At 40.9% G+C, this 14,341-nt stretch overlaps 1 protein-coding gene across 2 annotated transcripts in view; it reads left to right on the top strand.

The window, feature by feature from the left end:
• Positions 1-14,341, top strand: part of MOR1 (ARM repeat superfamily protein) — a 74,860-nt gene that overhangs the window by 52,682 nt on the left and 7,837 nt on the right. Inside the window, exons 7-35 of one of the 2 annotated variants that reach the window (XM_087676347.1) lie at positions 1,249-1,331; positions 1,419-1,504; positions 1,598-1,711; positions 1,810-1,929; positions 2,099-2,201; positions 2,367-2,503; positions 2,665-2,730; positions 2,847-2,967; positions 3,046-3,095; positions 3,754-3,825; positions 6,386-6,478; positions 6,603-6,708; positions 8,274-8,386; positions 8,481-8,568; positions 8,725-8,825; positions 8,910-9,017; positions 9,854-9,959; positions 10,041-10,120; positions 10,533-10,682; positions 10,787-10,862; positions 11,028-11,152; positions 11,293-11,403; positions 11,489-11,638; positions 11,727-11,801; positions 11,885-11,963; positions 12,054-12,193; positions 12,273-12,374; positions 12,462-12,536; positions 12,640-12,735. In XM_087676347.1, coding sequence (XP_087532473.1) covers positions 1,249-1,331; positions 1,419-1,504; positions 1,598-1,711; positions 1,810-1,929; positions 2,099-2,201; positions 2,367-2,503; positions 2,665-2,730; positions 2,847-2,967; positions 3,046-3,095; positions 3,754-3,825; positions 6,386-6,478; positions 6,603-6,708; positions 8,274-8,386; positions 8,481-8,568; positions 8,725-8,825; positions 8,910-9,017; positions 9,854-9,959; positions 10,041-10,120; positions 10,533-10,682; positions 10,787-10,862; positions 11,028-11,152; positions 11,293-11,403; positions 11,489-11,638; positions 11,727-11,801; positions 11,885-11,963; positions 12,054-12,193; positions 12,273-12,374; positions 12,462-12,536; positions 12,640-12,735 — 2,926 coding nt within the window. Of the gene's footprint in view, positions 1-1,248; positions 1,332-1,418; positions 1,505-1,597; positions 1,712-1,809; positions 1,930-2,098; positions 2,202-2,366; positions 2,504-2,664; positions 2,731-2,846; positions 2,968-3,045; positions 3,096-3,750; positions 3,826-6,385; positions 6,479-6,602; positions 6,709-8,273; positions 8,387-8,480; positions 8,569-8,724; positions 8,826-8,909; positions 9,018-9,853; positions 9,960-10,040; positions 10,121-10,532; positions 10,683-10,786; positions 10,863-11,027; positions 11,153-11,292; positions 11,404-11,488; positions 11,639-11,726; positions 11,802-11,884; positions 11,964-12,053; positions 12,194-12,272; positions 12,375-12,461; positions 12,537-12,639; positions 12,736-14,341 lie in introns of both variants that reach the window. The other variant, XM_087676346.1, reaches the window with a different exon arrangement.

The following is a 14,341-nucleotide window of genomic DNA, read 5'->3' as shown; positions in this document are numbered from 1 at the left end:
TTGAGGAAGCATGAATCTGAGCACGATAATACTGTTGCATGTTTGGCCATGATTCTTAACATCAGATTTTCTGCTTCTCTCCTGTGGCCAATTTGGGAGGGGGTGTTAGCAGTTATGTACTAGTATTTCTTCTTCTGTGTACATCTCTTGCTTGCAAGCCTCTGTCTGGGTCAGACAAGGACTTTAGGAGCTCTGTTACTGTCTCAGTTTGCCATTCATTTTCATGTGTGAGTCTCTTCATTTCAGGCACATTAGGTGGGAGTCTGCTTGGGTTTGCTCACACTGCACACTTATGATCAGTGGAGTGCATTTTGTCTTTGGCCACATGGTGAGCTGGGCAGCAAGTTTCAACCATCACCATCCTCTTGGCATTAGGTCAGCTTGTTCATGCATCCTACACCTATTTTTAGGCAGTCCCATGCCCACGCCTCATCATTCAGATCAGATCATCACCATTCCAGCCATCATTGTTCTCCCAGATCTTTCTTGGTCAGATCCTCAGCCATCAATCCAGTGCCCTAATTGACACACCTTTTCAGTATACAGGGGCTGATTGTCTGTAGCCTTGTATCAGTGCTTTCAGATCAGTACTCCTTCTGTTCTTTTGCGTTTTAACTCTGTTCTCTCTCTTTTCTCTGTGTCCCTGCTCCGCTGTACACTTGCACACAATGAGCATAGAGACAAAGCATCAAAGCAAATGACACAAGATACACAGAACTAAATCCACCAGTTGCAACATAGTAAAATAGAATAGCAATCACCATGGTGAAGAGGGGCGATACGGTAGCCTCACATCCAAGCAAGGATGACAGCTCGTGTCCAAAATCTGCAGAGTGAGATGCTGAAGTATAGTTGTAGTTGTAGAAGTGTATGAGGGGACAAAATAACCTCCAATAGAGTGGACATATTGGTTGGTGCCAGCTGGTAAGGTTGGACTTGTCCAATCACACCAGTTAAAATTGCATTCTGGCTTTTATATTTGGCTGTCATTTTTACATCTTCTTACTGCCCCCTCATCCACATGAATACTACTGTGGGTTATGTTTGGTTTGAACTTGTGCCAATTTGTCTTCGTGTTAATGTTAGCCTGTGTTTTTTGCTCTTCTCTTCCACTGTCACATTTCTAGAACCAAAAATCTGTCCTCAGAAGTCTAGCTAGCTGTTGAGTTTCTCAACTGTGCTTTGAAGTAATTGAGCTTTCTCACTTGCTTCAAGTCTGACTAAGTCCTTCACTTATTGTAAGAACAGGTCTGAACAGGACAAGGAACTTGAGCAAGACATTGTAGCAGATGTTTCAGGTTCTGCACCTTCTGATGAGGCTGTTTCAACAGGTGAGATTTCAAAAGGATTATATGCGTAGTATTTTGTGTTTGCAGTGGGATCACTTATTGCCCTACTAAACTGGACTTTTGAATCAGGTCCCTCTGAAGTTGATGAGTATGAGCTTGTTGATCCAGTTGACATTTTAACCCCCCTAGAGAAGTCTGGATTTTGGGATGGAGTGGTGAGTTTTTTACCGTGTGCTGTTGGTTGTTGATTCTGTTGACAGTTGAATAAGACACACTCTTCTAATGATATGCTATGCAACTTTTTGCAGAAAGCTGCCAAATGGTCTGAAAGGCGTGATGCTGTAGCTGAGCTAACTAAATTGGCATCAGTAAAGAAGATATCTCCTGGTGATTTTACGGAAGTATGTAGAACACTAAAGAAGGTATATATCTCTCGCTGTTATGTTATGGTGATTGAATGGTTCCTTTGTGTAGTTTTGTTTTGACATTGATCATGAGTTCTTTGTGGGCATTCTTCCAGCTCATTACAGATGTAAACATAGCTGTGGCTGTAGAAGCAGTTCAAGCAACAGGCAACCTTGCCAAGGGACTGCGCAAAGATTTTGCTAGTGGTTCTAGAATTCTTCTGCCAACATTGTTGGTATGTTTTCAACTCTAATAGTTTTTGTGGGGATGGATGGTTTTGAAAGGATAAATGCATACTAACTGGGGTTTGGCTACTGCTATGAAAAGATATAAGCATACTAACTGGTGCTAGTATTTTGAAATGGTAGAAGCATACTAACTGGCGTTTGGCTACTGCCAATCAGGAAAAGCTGAAAGAAAAGAAACCTGTTATGGTTGAAGCTCTTACTCAGACCTTACAGGCAATTCATAAGGGTGGATCTTTACAACTTTTAGACGTAGTGGAAGGTGAGCTGTCATGCTGCAATGATGTTTCTAGCTCTTGTGTTTGTGGGGATTATTCTTGAACTTTAGCATATTGATTCCAGCTTTAAACATAAAACTTTGATTTGAATCTTCATTGTCACTAAAGCATTGCATGTGGAATGGCCTCTCTGTTACTTTTTTTTGCAGATGTCAAGCTTGCCACAAAGAATAAAGTTCCATCGGTCCGGTCTTTGACCCTTGTGTGGATTACAAGTTGCATAGAATCCAGTCCAAAGGCAGTCATTTTAAAGCTTCACAAGGACTATATTCCTATTCTGATGGAGGTAAATGCTATTTTTGTATTGTCCAGTGGCTTATGTCATCCTCCTTGCAGTTGTTGATGGAAACTTGTAGCTATTTGAATGCTTTGATTGGGATACATCCTGTTCTGCAGCTTTTTATTTCTATACCTGACAACGTTTCTTTTTCCCTCTAATGTGATCAGAGTCTGAATGATGGAACACCTGAAGTTAGGGATGCTGCATTTTCTGCCCTTGCAGCAATAGCAAAGGTTAGTTCAGATGTTTTTTCTTTGTACTTCAGGAAGGTTGTCCACATCTGGAGGCACACAAGTCTTCAACTCATTCAACTTAACATTTGTTTGGCAATTACTACTTTTGTGTATAGATGGTCGGTATGAGGCCCTTGGAAAGGTCTTTGGAGAAGCTTGATGATGTGAGAAAAAAGAAACTAACAGAGCTGATTGGTCCTGGTGGCAATGGACCTATACCGGTGATTTCCAACTCGGGTGTGTGCGACATATAATTCTTTTGTATCTATTGGTTTCTTGTAAGCAATTTCCTTCATGCTTGTTTTTATTTTGCAGTGCCATCAAGGGCTCCAGCCATGGCAAGTACTGCAGCAGTAGTCTCAGAGGTAAAAAGTTTTTCTGTATATGCATACATGCAGACTTATTTTCTTGGCCCGAGTGTCAGCAGTAGTCTCAGAGGTAAAAAGTTTTTCCCATGTATGCATGCGTTCAGACTTGTTTGCTTGGTCTGTCTAAAGAAGATTGATGAGCTCATAGTCAGCATTCCTCTCTTCCCCCCTGACATCCTGACATGATACCTTTTTCTCTATGTTATGTCTTTTGTTCCTTATGTATTTGACCCCTGCAGGGGGTGGGGGTCGGGGGGTGGGGTTCCCATCCGAGTCAGACATTGTAATTTAGTATCAGCATGCCTTTAGACTTATGTACTTTGTCCGTCTAATGAAGACTGATGAGCTTATTGTCAGTGTTCCCCCCCTTCCCCATCTCTGGCATTGTGACCTTATACCTTTTTCCCCATGTTATGTCTTTTGTTTCTTCCCTTTTTTCCCCAGGGTCCATCAATGAGACATGGTATTTTAGTATTAGCATTGTTCCTCCCCCCTCTTCCTTCTCCACCCACCAGAAAAACACCAAAAAGAAAACCATCCCTTGACTATTACCTCTTTTGTCCCCCTTATTTCTGCTTAGACTCGAGACTGAATTACTTGTTTGCAGATAATCTTTCAGATTGACTTGTTAAGAATGCCTTCTTTGTTTCAGCAGTCATCAGAGGGTGGTGCTGTAAGGAAGTCTGCTGCAAGCATGCTATCTGGAAAGAGACCGGTGGCAACTACAGTAAGGCTTTGCATTCTTTTAAGCCTCTACATTTAAGATGAATAATGCACACTGTGGTAAATGCAGTTCATGTTTTTTAGAAAGTTACTAAGTATACCAGCCTTGGTGCACCAAGCTTGCCTTGTTATGTTTTCAAACTGGCTTAGGGGACTTTGTAGGACTAAGTATCTCTAAACTAATCAAACCATTATATCCTAGTGATGATCATGTATCATTGTGATGCTTTGGCATTTATTGCTGAAGGAAATGTAATTAGGCAGGACTGAAAGTCAGTTTTCAAGCTGTCAGGACTATGTGGCATCCAGTGATGTCAATATGTGCCTACCCTTTGAATGAAGGGTTGTCACTCTTTCTTGCAGTCCATTGTTTTGGTGGCTTTGTTGTGCTATCTCACGTTCTTTGCATGCCCATTGTTTGCTAGATGCATTAACTTTGGCCTACTGTAAGAAGCTTCATTTCTAGATCACATGCTGTTACTTTCTCACAATCTTTTTTTAATGGGTGTCTCCCTTGCATACTCAGATGCATCGGAGTTGTAAGATGCTTCATTGTAAGTTAACAGTCTTATTGCACTTGTTTTGGTGTCTTTCTTGCACCATCTCACCTCTGTTTGTGTGCTCTATCAAGCCTCAAATCTGGCATGCTATATGAAGGTTCATGTCTAGCTAAGATCAATTCGAACATAGTGTTGGATTGCAACATTCTAGGCAAGGATCTGGACTGCTAAAGAAGCTCCATCTTCAGATCACATTCACTTTACATGGTATTCAATTATGCTTTTTATTCTAGATAGGAATGTAGGCTGAACACAGCTTCCCAACACTTTTATATCCAGGGCAGGAAATTCATTTTAATTGAACAAAGCAGTAGTGATGTTGTTTATCAATCAGAAATCAATGTTCTGACTGGTATAAGGAAAGCTAGATTGACCTGGTGATTCATCGAAAGGATGCAATAAGTCATTGGCTAACAAAATAAAAAAGAGAGAATGGATGCCGAAGACTGAATTCTGCAATCTATGTGCAAATACAATTTACACCTAAGAGCCCAGTCGTGCCTTGGAAGCGATACAATGCCCAAGGCTGGTTCCTGTGTGATTGAACCAGTCTTCAATAACTCAAAGGGCAGTAAGACACAGACTGTTGCACATAATGATTCAGCACTGCAGAGATCAGAAAGCACAGGAGCTAGAATGCTCCTGCTCAGAGAGAGTGACACAAGCTTGGCCCCAAACTCTGGTGTCCCTTGTGCCGTTTTGTTAATTTATTGAAGAAGCTTTGACTTGTGCTGTTTCTTTGATTTATTGAAGAAGCTTTGACACAAATACTTGAGAGCACAGTAATTTGCCATGTCAGCAATGCCATGTTTTCATACTGTTCATCACTGCCATGTTAGCACGCCAGAACATCGGTACGTGCACAGTTAAATGAAAGATGTGCAGGAATGCTCTTTCCAACCATGAAAAGTTGTCCTTAAATTTCATTCTTCTTAGTTTTACTGATGTCTTCCACACTTGTCCACTATGCACCTCACATACTTGCTCTCACCCTTCCACCTTGTTAGGGTTCACACAGAGTCAGTGGCACATTTTAATTGACTGTTTGCCATTGTCATCTAAATATGTGTTGCGCGTACTGTGCTGTCTGCCTTCTGTTTTTACGTGTCCTAGGTGCTGGTATGTAGCAGTTGAGACGGCTGTTGGCTGATTACATATGCATGAGGCTTCATCCCTTTTTCTTTGGCTGGCCAACACACACACCCACACCCACACCCACCCCTGTGCCCCCCCTGCACACACACCGCCCCCACCCCCCCACCCCCCCCACCCAGTGTATGTTGCCCGTTCCATGCATGAGTTAGCATTTTTAAAATGTCTTTCATACTAATTAAACTGAAAGAGTCCTTCACTTCATTCAAACTTTCTTACTCTGAGTTGGCGGGATTGGATGGGTCAAAAACAGCTAATCCATATAAAGCCATTGAACCCACCTGGCTGGAAACTAGAGCAGACAGTCTTTGATAAGTCTGGACTGGTGTGGGTACCTTAATTGCCTTTGTCATAGAAACATAAGCTGGAGATGTCTTGGTTCACATTCCTACCAATGTCATTTTTATTACAGATGGACAAATCTATTGCAAACATCTATATTTTGAATACATTTAGCTCTTGATACATGATCAGATGTCCATTTCATGCTTGATAAGTTTTAATAAATTGCTATCAGTCACATCAATTCTTTCTATTATGTCATAAATGATTTGTTGATTTTTTAAATTATTCAAATAATACCTGTAAACATTAGAAACAGACTGCAGAGGTTGCTGTCTTTGCTATATTGTTCCAGCAAAGTTTTAGGTCAAAGACTTCTGACTGGATTAGTTGTACAAATTTGAATCAATCTTACTTTCTTAAAAGCCTAATAATACTAAGTCTGGTTACATTTATATGGTTGCAAGGTTTGTTGTATTCCTTGTATCTCTGGTGATGATGAATAATATATATGAACTTGGCCTCTGCCGGTTGAATCTCTGAACCTCATACAATCAAGGGTGAATGCAGCAAGCTGTGAAGAAATCTGGAGTTTCTAAAAAAGGTGAAGGAGGGGGAGGCCATGGCAAGAGTTCCATGCCTGAGTCGGCAGAAGAAATAGAGGTATTTACTTGAATGAACTGCAAAGATGCAACATTGTGTAGCAGTTTACGTGCTTCTGTTCTTGTCTATGCTTAAGAAGTTTTTGGATTTTTCTCTTAAGATGGACATTGGCCTTATGTGTTAGCCATCTGAGATGAGTCTCGAGGAGATTGAAGGCAAGGTTTCAGGATTCGTGCAGGCAGAGATCCTCACCAATCTGAAGAGTGCTGTGTGGAAAGAGCGCTTGGAAGGTGATGAGTTCACATTAAAGACGTGATGAATGTGTTCTTTGTAACTGAATAGGAATGTCTTTGTGTATTACCATATGGGAGTGGCAGCTGTCTCTCGTTGCATGATCTTTTAAAAAGTTTGAGGTTTTTTGACTACTACAGTTTTCCTCCTGCTATTTTGTGATTATTGTCCCTTGGCATACAAGTGCCACATATTTGGGGTAGTTTTGATAGTGACAATGTGCTCTCCTTGTATGTTGCTCTTAGTGTGTCTTGCTGTACCATACTAAGCACAAGCATTTTGTAAAGAGAGAGCCATCTATGTCGTGTGTCCCTAGACAAGGTAGCAACAGATTGCGCTAAAACAGAATAACAAAGTGGGCACTGCCTGTACTAGCTGGGCATATGTCCCAAGCAGCAGTTTTCCAGGCACCAATTGTGTTCACTCAGTAATTTTTACAGCTCATGTGTGTAACTGCAGTTGTCTTTTGTGTGAGCTGCTACTTGTGACAGTGCAGATCAATATGCCTTTCATATTGGTCTGTCAGTTTGTGATAAACATAGATATGGGAAATGTAATATTGGTGTGGCATTTGAAGAGGCTATTATTGACAAGAATGGGAGATTGATGAGAAAAGTGTTAAAACAGCTAGGAATAGCTCTGATTGAGAGCCAGAGTTCAATGCCAGTAGGAAAAAAGTAGCAAATGAGATTATCACTGTGATAGTTCTCTTTCATAGAGGACGCAGGGCAAAATTCTCAAGCTCAGGACAAGCAAATCCCTTTTACAGTTGTGGGCCAAACCTAATGCGTTCATGACTAGTTATGCAGCAGAAAATCATGCAAATGTGGCCTTTGCCCTTGTAAAACGTTTAGTGGAAGTAAAGCTGGATAACCACCAAGTGGTGTGCAGACAACATCCTTTCATGACAGGGCTGCCGTGTTCTTTTCATAGTTGTAGTTGCTGTCATTGGGTCTGCGTATGATTGGGGCGAGTTTACTGAACTTGAGAACGGTCTCTTGGATTCATAACAGAGCATTAATGTTGTGGTATATGGTCAGCCAGGTGCAGGGAGATGATTCATTTAATCGTCACAATTTTATGTAGATGTATCTCCACGAGTGCAGGATAAACACACCTTGCAGGAGAGAGCAGTGAATCTTGTTCACTATCTTTAGTGAATGTCATTTTGAAAGTTGATCTGAAGGTCATGCCCCATAGGTAATTGCCAAATTGGTCTCGGGTTGATGTCACTAAGAAGTCACCTAAAGAAGCTGCTGATCCTTGCCTTGCCAATGGGGGCCAACAACAGGATGCTTGCTCATGCAATGACATTAGAATTTAGCTTTGGAAGACTTCTAGGTTTTTGGGGGCACAAGGAGGAAAGTTTTTAGGAAAGGGTGAGCACTTCGCATTTTAATTGGTCCATGTGTGTCTTATGCTTAAGGGTCGAGACACTGATCTGATAGGCATTGTTTTGTGGGTAGATTTTATTGCTTCTCAGGTGTATGATGTGCAGCTCTGTATTCAGGTTTCCTTACCTTCATCTACCCTGATAATAATTACTTTTGTTCTGGTTTTACAGCAATGAGTTCTTTAAAAGAAGCTGTAGAGGCTATGGGGGATATTGATAGCAACACAGAAATCCTGGTCCGTCTTCTATCAGCTTTGCCTGGATGGGCAGAAAAGAATGTACAGGTGATATATCAATATTGACAAGTGATGGATTGTCATAAATTGATTCAAAGTTTCTGTTGCAGTTTACTGAGTCAGGTTAATGATGTAAATTCAGGTGCAGCAGAAAGTGATCGAAGTTGTCTCTGATCTGGCTGAACGCTCCTCATGTTTTTCTAAACGATGTGTTGTGCTGTGCATTGTTGGTGAGTAGCTCAATCAGCAGTTGTCATGCCAGCTGGTAGAACTGCTGCTGTTTGCTATATCTGCTGTTTTCGTAATCCATTTATAAAACATAATGAAATCTAGTGGAAAAAAGCTAGTTCAGTAAAAATCTCTCCTTTTTGTCAATCTTTTATCAGGTGTGGCTGAGAGGGTGTCTGACATAAAAACACGAGCTCAGGCAATTAAATGTCTAACTGCATTTTGTGAGGCAGTTGGACCTGGCTTTGTCTTTGACAGGGTATATAACTGTTGTCATTTCATGAAGTCTTTTTTCTTTGGTCATTGGTGCATCTCAAAGAGATTTGAGCGTGCTGTATTGCAGCTGTTCAAAATCATGAAGGAGCACAAAAATCCAAAAGTTCTGAGTGAGGGCCTTCTCTGGATGGTGACTGCTGTAGAAGACTTCGGAATTACACACTTGAAGTTGAAGGTAATTGCCTATTTCTTAGTTGAATCAGGCTGGATATACCTCCAAAGGAGTTAACAAAGGATCAATGCTCTATAGCTTGAAACTTTCATTTGCACTCGGGAAGACAGATTGTTTTAGGTGAATTTTGCCAAAATTGTGTCATTCTAAACTTCCAGTGATTCAACTCTGTAGCTTTTTCCTTCATCCTTTCTCCTTTCAGCTTGCATGTATTCCCCACTTTGCTGTGCCATTCCTCTAACTTCTCACTTGTTGAGCTTAGTTGTATGTTTTCTCCAGAATACCAGCCCAAGATTTTTCTTGTGGTTCCTACAGGCCTCAACTGAGACTTCAGCACTGCCATTTACCTTAAGCCATATAACTGTAGTGTTGGTCATCAAACTCAGATTACAATGGTCTTTTCGTGTTCCTGGATATGTTTGTCTCAAGAGCTAAATTGTCATTTATAGTCCTCCTTATTGACATTGTATTCTATGTGTCTCAAAAATTAAAGTAACAACGATATATGCTTACTCTACACTATCTTACTTGTACTTATGAGGAAACATTGAAAAGATAAGGAAAAGAGCAAGGTATTGATTTCCTCTTCTTGACAACTCTCCAGCCACAGAAAGTTTCTGGATGTCCAAAAATGAGGAAACATGAAAACAAGCTAGAGTTTCTGACCCCCTCTTTTATGTTAAGTGGTTTTTACTAAATGATTTTTTAGAACGAACATTTCTCAAAATTTAAGGCATACATCAGTGAGCTGGTAAAACATGTAGCTCAATTTTCAGGGACTTAGGCACACGGTCACCATTGGGGCATATGCACATACTGACCTCTAGTGATGCCAACAGGACGTCATTGATTTTGCAAAGGATGTTGGATTGCAATCAAGTGTTGCTGCGACCAGAACTGCAACAATCAAGCTAATTGGTGTGCTTCATAAATTTGTGGGACCAGGTACGGAATCTAGAGTTTGAGCGTTTCTGTACCATTCTGGGATGCTATTTTTTGAACATTCTGCTTAAACTTTGGCTGCAGATATTAAGGCATTTATGACTGATGTGAAGCCTGCACTCCTAAGTGCTCTTGATGCTGAATATGAGAAAAATCCTTATGAGGTACAGGATCAACTGCAGAAAGATAATTTTTGTGGATGATTGTTGTCTGTACAGGTTTTCTTTCTTCCAATTAAATTTCATTGTTGTAACTAACCAATCCATGGACTTCAATGTGCAACCAGGACAAATAAATTTGCACATATCTGCATACACGTACATAATAACTTTTTGCTTTCTATCCAGGAATCATCCTCTCGAATTTTGCCTTCCATCTTACACATAAAGAAGACTTCTGATCTCATTCCAGAAGTCATACTTTTCAATTTATTTTCTGCCTCAAGAAAGTGTGATTACCTGATTGAGTCGCGTCTAATCTGCCAAATTTGTGTTGTTATCTATCTAACAAAGAACTCATTTAGTGATATGAGAGTGTTAGCTTAGAGGTTGAGTTTTTCTCTGCCTCTATGAACAGGGACCCACAGCAGCACCAAAGCGGACAGTACGGTCAGCTGATGCAGATGAAAATGCCGGAGGGTCTGGAGCAGATGGCCTACCTAGAGAAGACATTAGCTCTAAACTGACGCCAACCCTACTTAAGAACCTTAGTAGTCCAGATTGGAAGGTGTGTATGTGTTGTGTGTGATGCCCGCCCGCTTCTGGGACTTACCAGCCATTAGAGAGGTTGCAAAGCATCTCATTACTAGCCCAATCTTATCTTTCTCTCAGGTCCGTCAGGAGTCCATAGAAAATGTGAACAGAGTAATTGAAGAAGCGAACAAAAGAATACAGGCAGTGGGAACAGGTCCATTTCTAACGATGCTTTTAGGTTCTTGGTCACTCTTGGGAGTCATGTGGGTATAACTTTCAGTGATATGTCAATTCGATAAGATGTGACATGCATGCAGACTCGGGTTATGTACCAATGTCCATTTGTGATTGACAAGTACTTGTAAGAAATGTTTTACAGGTGAGCTATTCACAAGCCTCAAGGGTCGCCTTAGTGACTCCAATAAGAACCTTGTTATGATGACTTTGACTACACTCAGCAATTTGGCCTCTGCAATGGGCCCTGCTGTTGACAAAAGCAGCAAGGTGAGTTGGTCATGGGCTTCTGTTGTAATTGCTGACCCAGAAGGAACTGTCATGCCACACAACTTCTGTTCTGTGAGTATGCCAAGAATTATGCATTTTAGTTCAATTCATATGTGCTAAACCTCAGACCTTGAAAGCAGGGTATCCTTACGGATGTTTTGAAATGCTTGGGTGATAACAAAAAACTGACACGTGAGACAACCATCAAAACTCTTGAATCATGGTCTGCAGTGCTGCAGCTTGAGAAGATGGTAAATAAATCTTAGAGAAATGGAATTTAGTGACCTGATCACTTATGTGCGATATCTTTCTTATCAGTTCTGGTGGTACAAGCAGGTTCCCTACATTGTTCCTGCATTGGTAGATGTAAAAATCTGTGCAGATGGTCGGAAAGAACTTATCGAATGGTTAACAAGGCAAATAGTGAAAGCAAATGATCATGCTGAACTGGTGCATTTGATCAGACCTATGGCATTATCTATGCAGGTATGCAAGGAACTCTTAGTTTGGGAATGTAGAGGTCATCTTTTTTAGAATTATGTATTTTGCTTAATGGATCAGGGATCTACTGCAGGATAAGTCTTCAGAAGTCCGAAAGGCTGCTGAAAGTTGTTTATTAGAACTTGTTAAGGCCTGTGGATCAGAACCGGTTGGTTTTTCTCCTTTTACTGGCTAAGTTATGAAACTGAATTTCCATCTCTGATTTTAGTATATGTGTGATTCTTACATTAGGCCAGCAAAGCAGTAAGAGATCTTCAGGGATCTGCTTTAGCTGCAGTACAGCCTATATTGGATCGTCAGCGATCATTAGGTATAATTATCAAGGCTTTTTGAGGATTTCAACTCTTTTGCATTTGTTTAATTTTCATGTGCTCACTGGAAGCCCATTTCCAATTTACAGACTCTGCAGACTCAGCACACACACTGAAATCTGCATCAAACAAGATTGGAACCATCAAAGGAGGGAAACAATTAAACAGCAATGTTGGGGAGCGGCCTTCTTCCAGAGCTGGTGTTGGGGCTTCTCGAACTGCTGCTGCAGTATGCTGTATATTTTAGATCATGTTGTTCTCCTTTAGGTGGGTTCCATCTATTTTACCGTTTGTTATTCATTTTGCAGAAAGGTGGTTTACTGAAAGTTTCAAAACAAGCTGCTGCTGTTGCTGCACAAGATGCAGCTGTTCAAGGGCAGGCACTGTTTAATTTGAAAGATTCGAACAAAGTAAGAGGCAACAAATACTTTCAGTAGTATTGTGAGGAATATTGCTTTCTGTTACAAATATTGATACTTGGATCAACGGATTGGCAGGAAGAACGGGAGAAATCTATCGCTCGCAAGTTAAAGTTTGAGGAGCCTAGGCCAGAACAAATACAGGAAATAGAGGTTCCTACAGATTGCTAGCAATGACCTTTATGAATTAACTGATTTACCTGGAAATAATTTAGATGAGCAGCTCACATCTAGCTTTCTTGTTATTTGGCTTCAGGTGGACCTTATGAAATATTTTCGGGAGGATATACACCGCCGTCTGCTAAGTCCAGATTTCAAGAAGCAGCTTGATGGACTTGAATTGTTGCAGAAGGCAAGTGCCTGGATGCCAATGGTTGAGACCAGATCAAGCTAAAGTGATGTGTTTAAAGTGATTGCACAATCGCCCCAGCTTTTTAGTTGTATATTGGTTGTTGATAAATTTGCTGCTTCCTGAGTGGTATAATCTTCAACATAGTTTAAATATTTTATTGCCTTTATGATATACCTTCCAACAATGAACCTATGAATATGTCAAGAAAGTGTTGCTTTTGAGATGGCAGAGTTTTATCTTCGCCACAGTTTCAGGAATATGGAGTTTGAACTTTGACTAAATTAAATCTAAGATAGGTCCTTTGGGGCTTAAATTGCAACAATTGCAGTGATTCTTCCTGTTTCCCAACAGAGCATATCGCTTGATTGGCTTGTAACTATAGATAATCATGGGTCCCTTAGATGCACCAGTAAGCTTCTGAAGAGATGAGTGTTCTTGGAGCTTCATACAATGTACATAGCAGCAACGCTCTCTGAAAGAAGAATTGTAGTGGCCGGCTGCACCATTGTATGGGGTTGGACCTTGTGTGTTGTATATTACGTGTTGCAAGGATTGTTGTCAAAGTTTCTGCTGTATTTCCATAATGGAAATTCTCTAGTACAAGAAGGGACTACTAAGTACATCATAAATACTATGGTTGAGCAGATAATAATTTGGTGGGCTGGAATGCTGTACCATGTGTGGTATTAAGTGGAAAAAGGTGCTGGAGTTCCATGTCTGCATAAAAGCATCTCCTTTCTCCCTCATCTGGTCAAGTCACCTTGTAGTCTCTCCCATCTTTTGTGGAACATATCTTTGTCCAAATCCTAGGGAGAGCTTTTGCAATAGAGACATCCTGAAGGTCAATGGCATGACTGCACCTCGTACTCCAAATGAACCAAGCAGTGATGCCAGCAGTCAACTCCCATATGTGACAATACCCCTTGGTGTATTGTGTTTGAGTAATCTGGTGTGGGAATCCTGCTTGAGTGTTGACCAATGAAGAGATTAAAAACCCCCTGTGCCATGCAAGACTATCTTCAGGGCTCTCCTTCAAAGCATCTTGGGCCATGGGACAATCCCATAGACAATCTCTCCACATCTCACACATGCTGCATGAGCCCTATCATAACCAAGCCAGGTGCTGATTGTTAGACTCCTATGGGCTGCAAGCTACACGAAGGGAGAGATCTTCTTGGGTTTGAATTAATCGTCCAATCTTCTCCATGCCAATTTTGTAAGATAATTCCGTGGCTAAAATCTGTCAAGAAAGGCACTAAGATGTCCTATCATACCAATGCTAAATATAGTTGGCTCTGCTCTGACCTTGCCCATCTACATCCTCCTCTCCAACCAACATTGCTCTTTGGCAATTTTGGTCAATCTTTCCTAAATGGGCTCTAGATTTAGGCTAGATGATTGTACCCCAACCACCTTTGTCCTAGTTGGACTCCCATCTCCTCTCGACCAAATAAAATTTGTTTGATGAGCTGCTTCACCCTGCCAATGTATGATTTGGAGAATACCCAAGAAGAAGTTATGTACAGTATGGTGGCAAGGAGAATCCGATTGGAAACCAACACTTTTCCCACTAAAGAAAGTATTGTGGTGCTTCAATAATGGAGCT

Source organism: Lygodium microphyllum, chromosome 4, assembly GCF_053477565.2.
Source record: "Lygodium microphyllum isolate KBCC chromosome 4, Lygodium_microphyllum_v1.1.10, whole genome shotgun sequence".
NCBI lineage: Eukaryota > Viridiplantae > Streptophyta > Polypodiopsida > Schizaeales > Lygodiaceae > Lygodium > Lygodium microphyllum.
The sequence above is the reverse complement of the archived record's forward strand: the minus strand, read 5'-3'. Positions and strand labels throughout refer to the sequence as shown.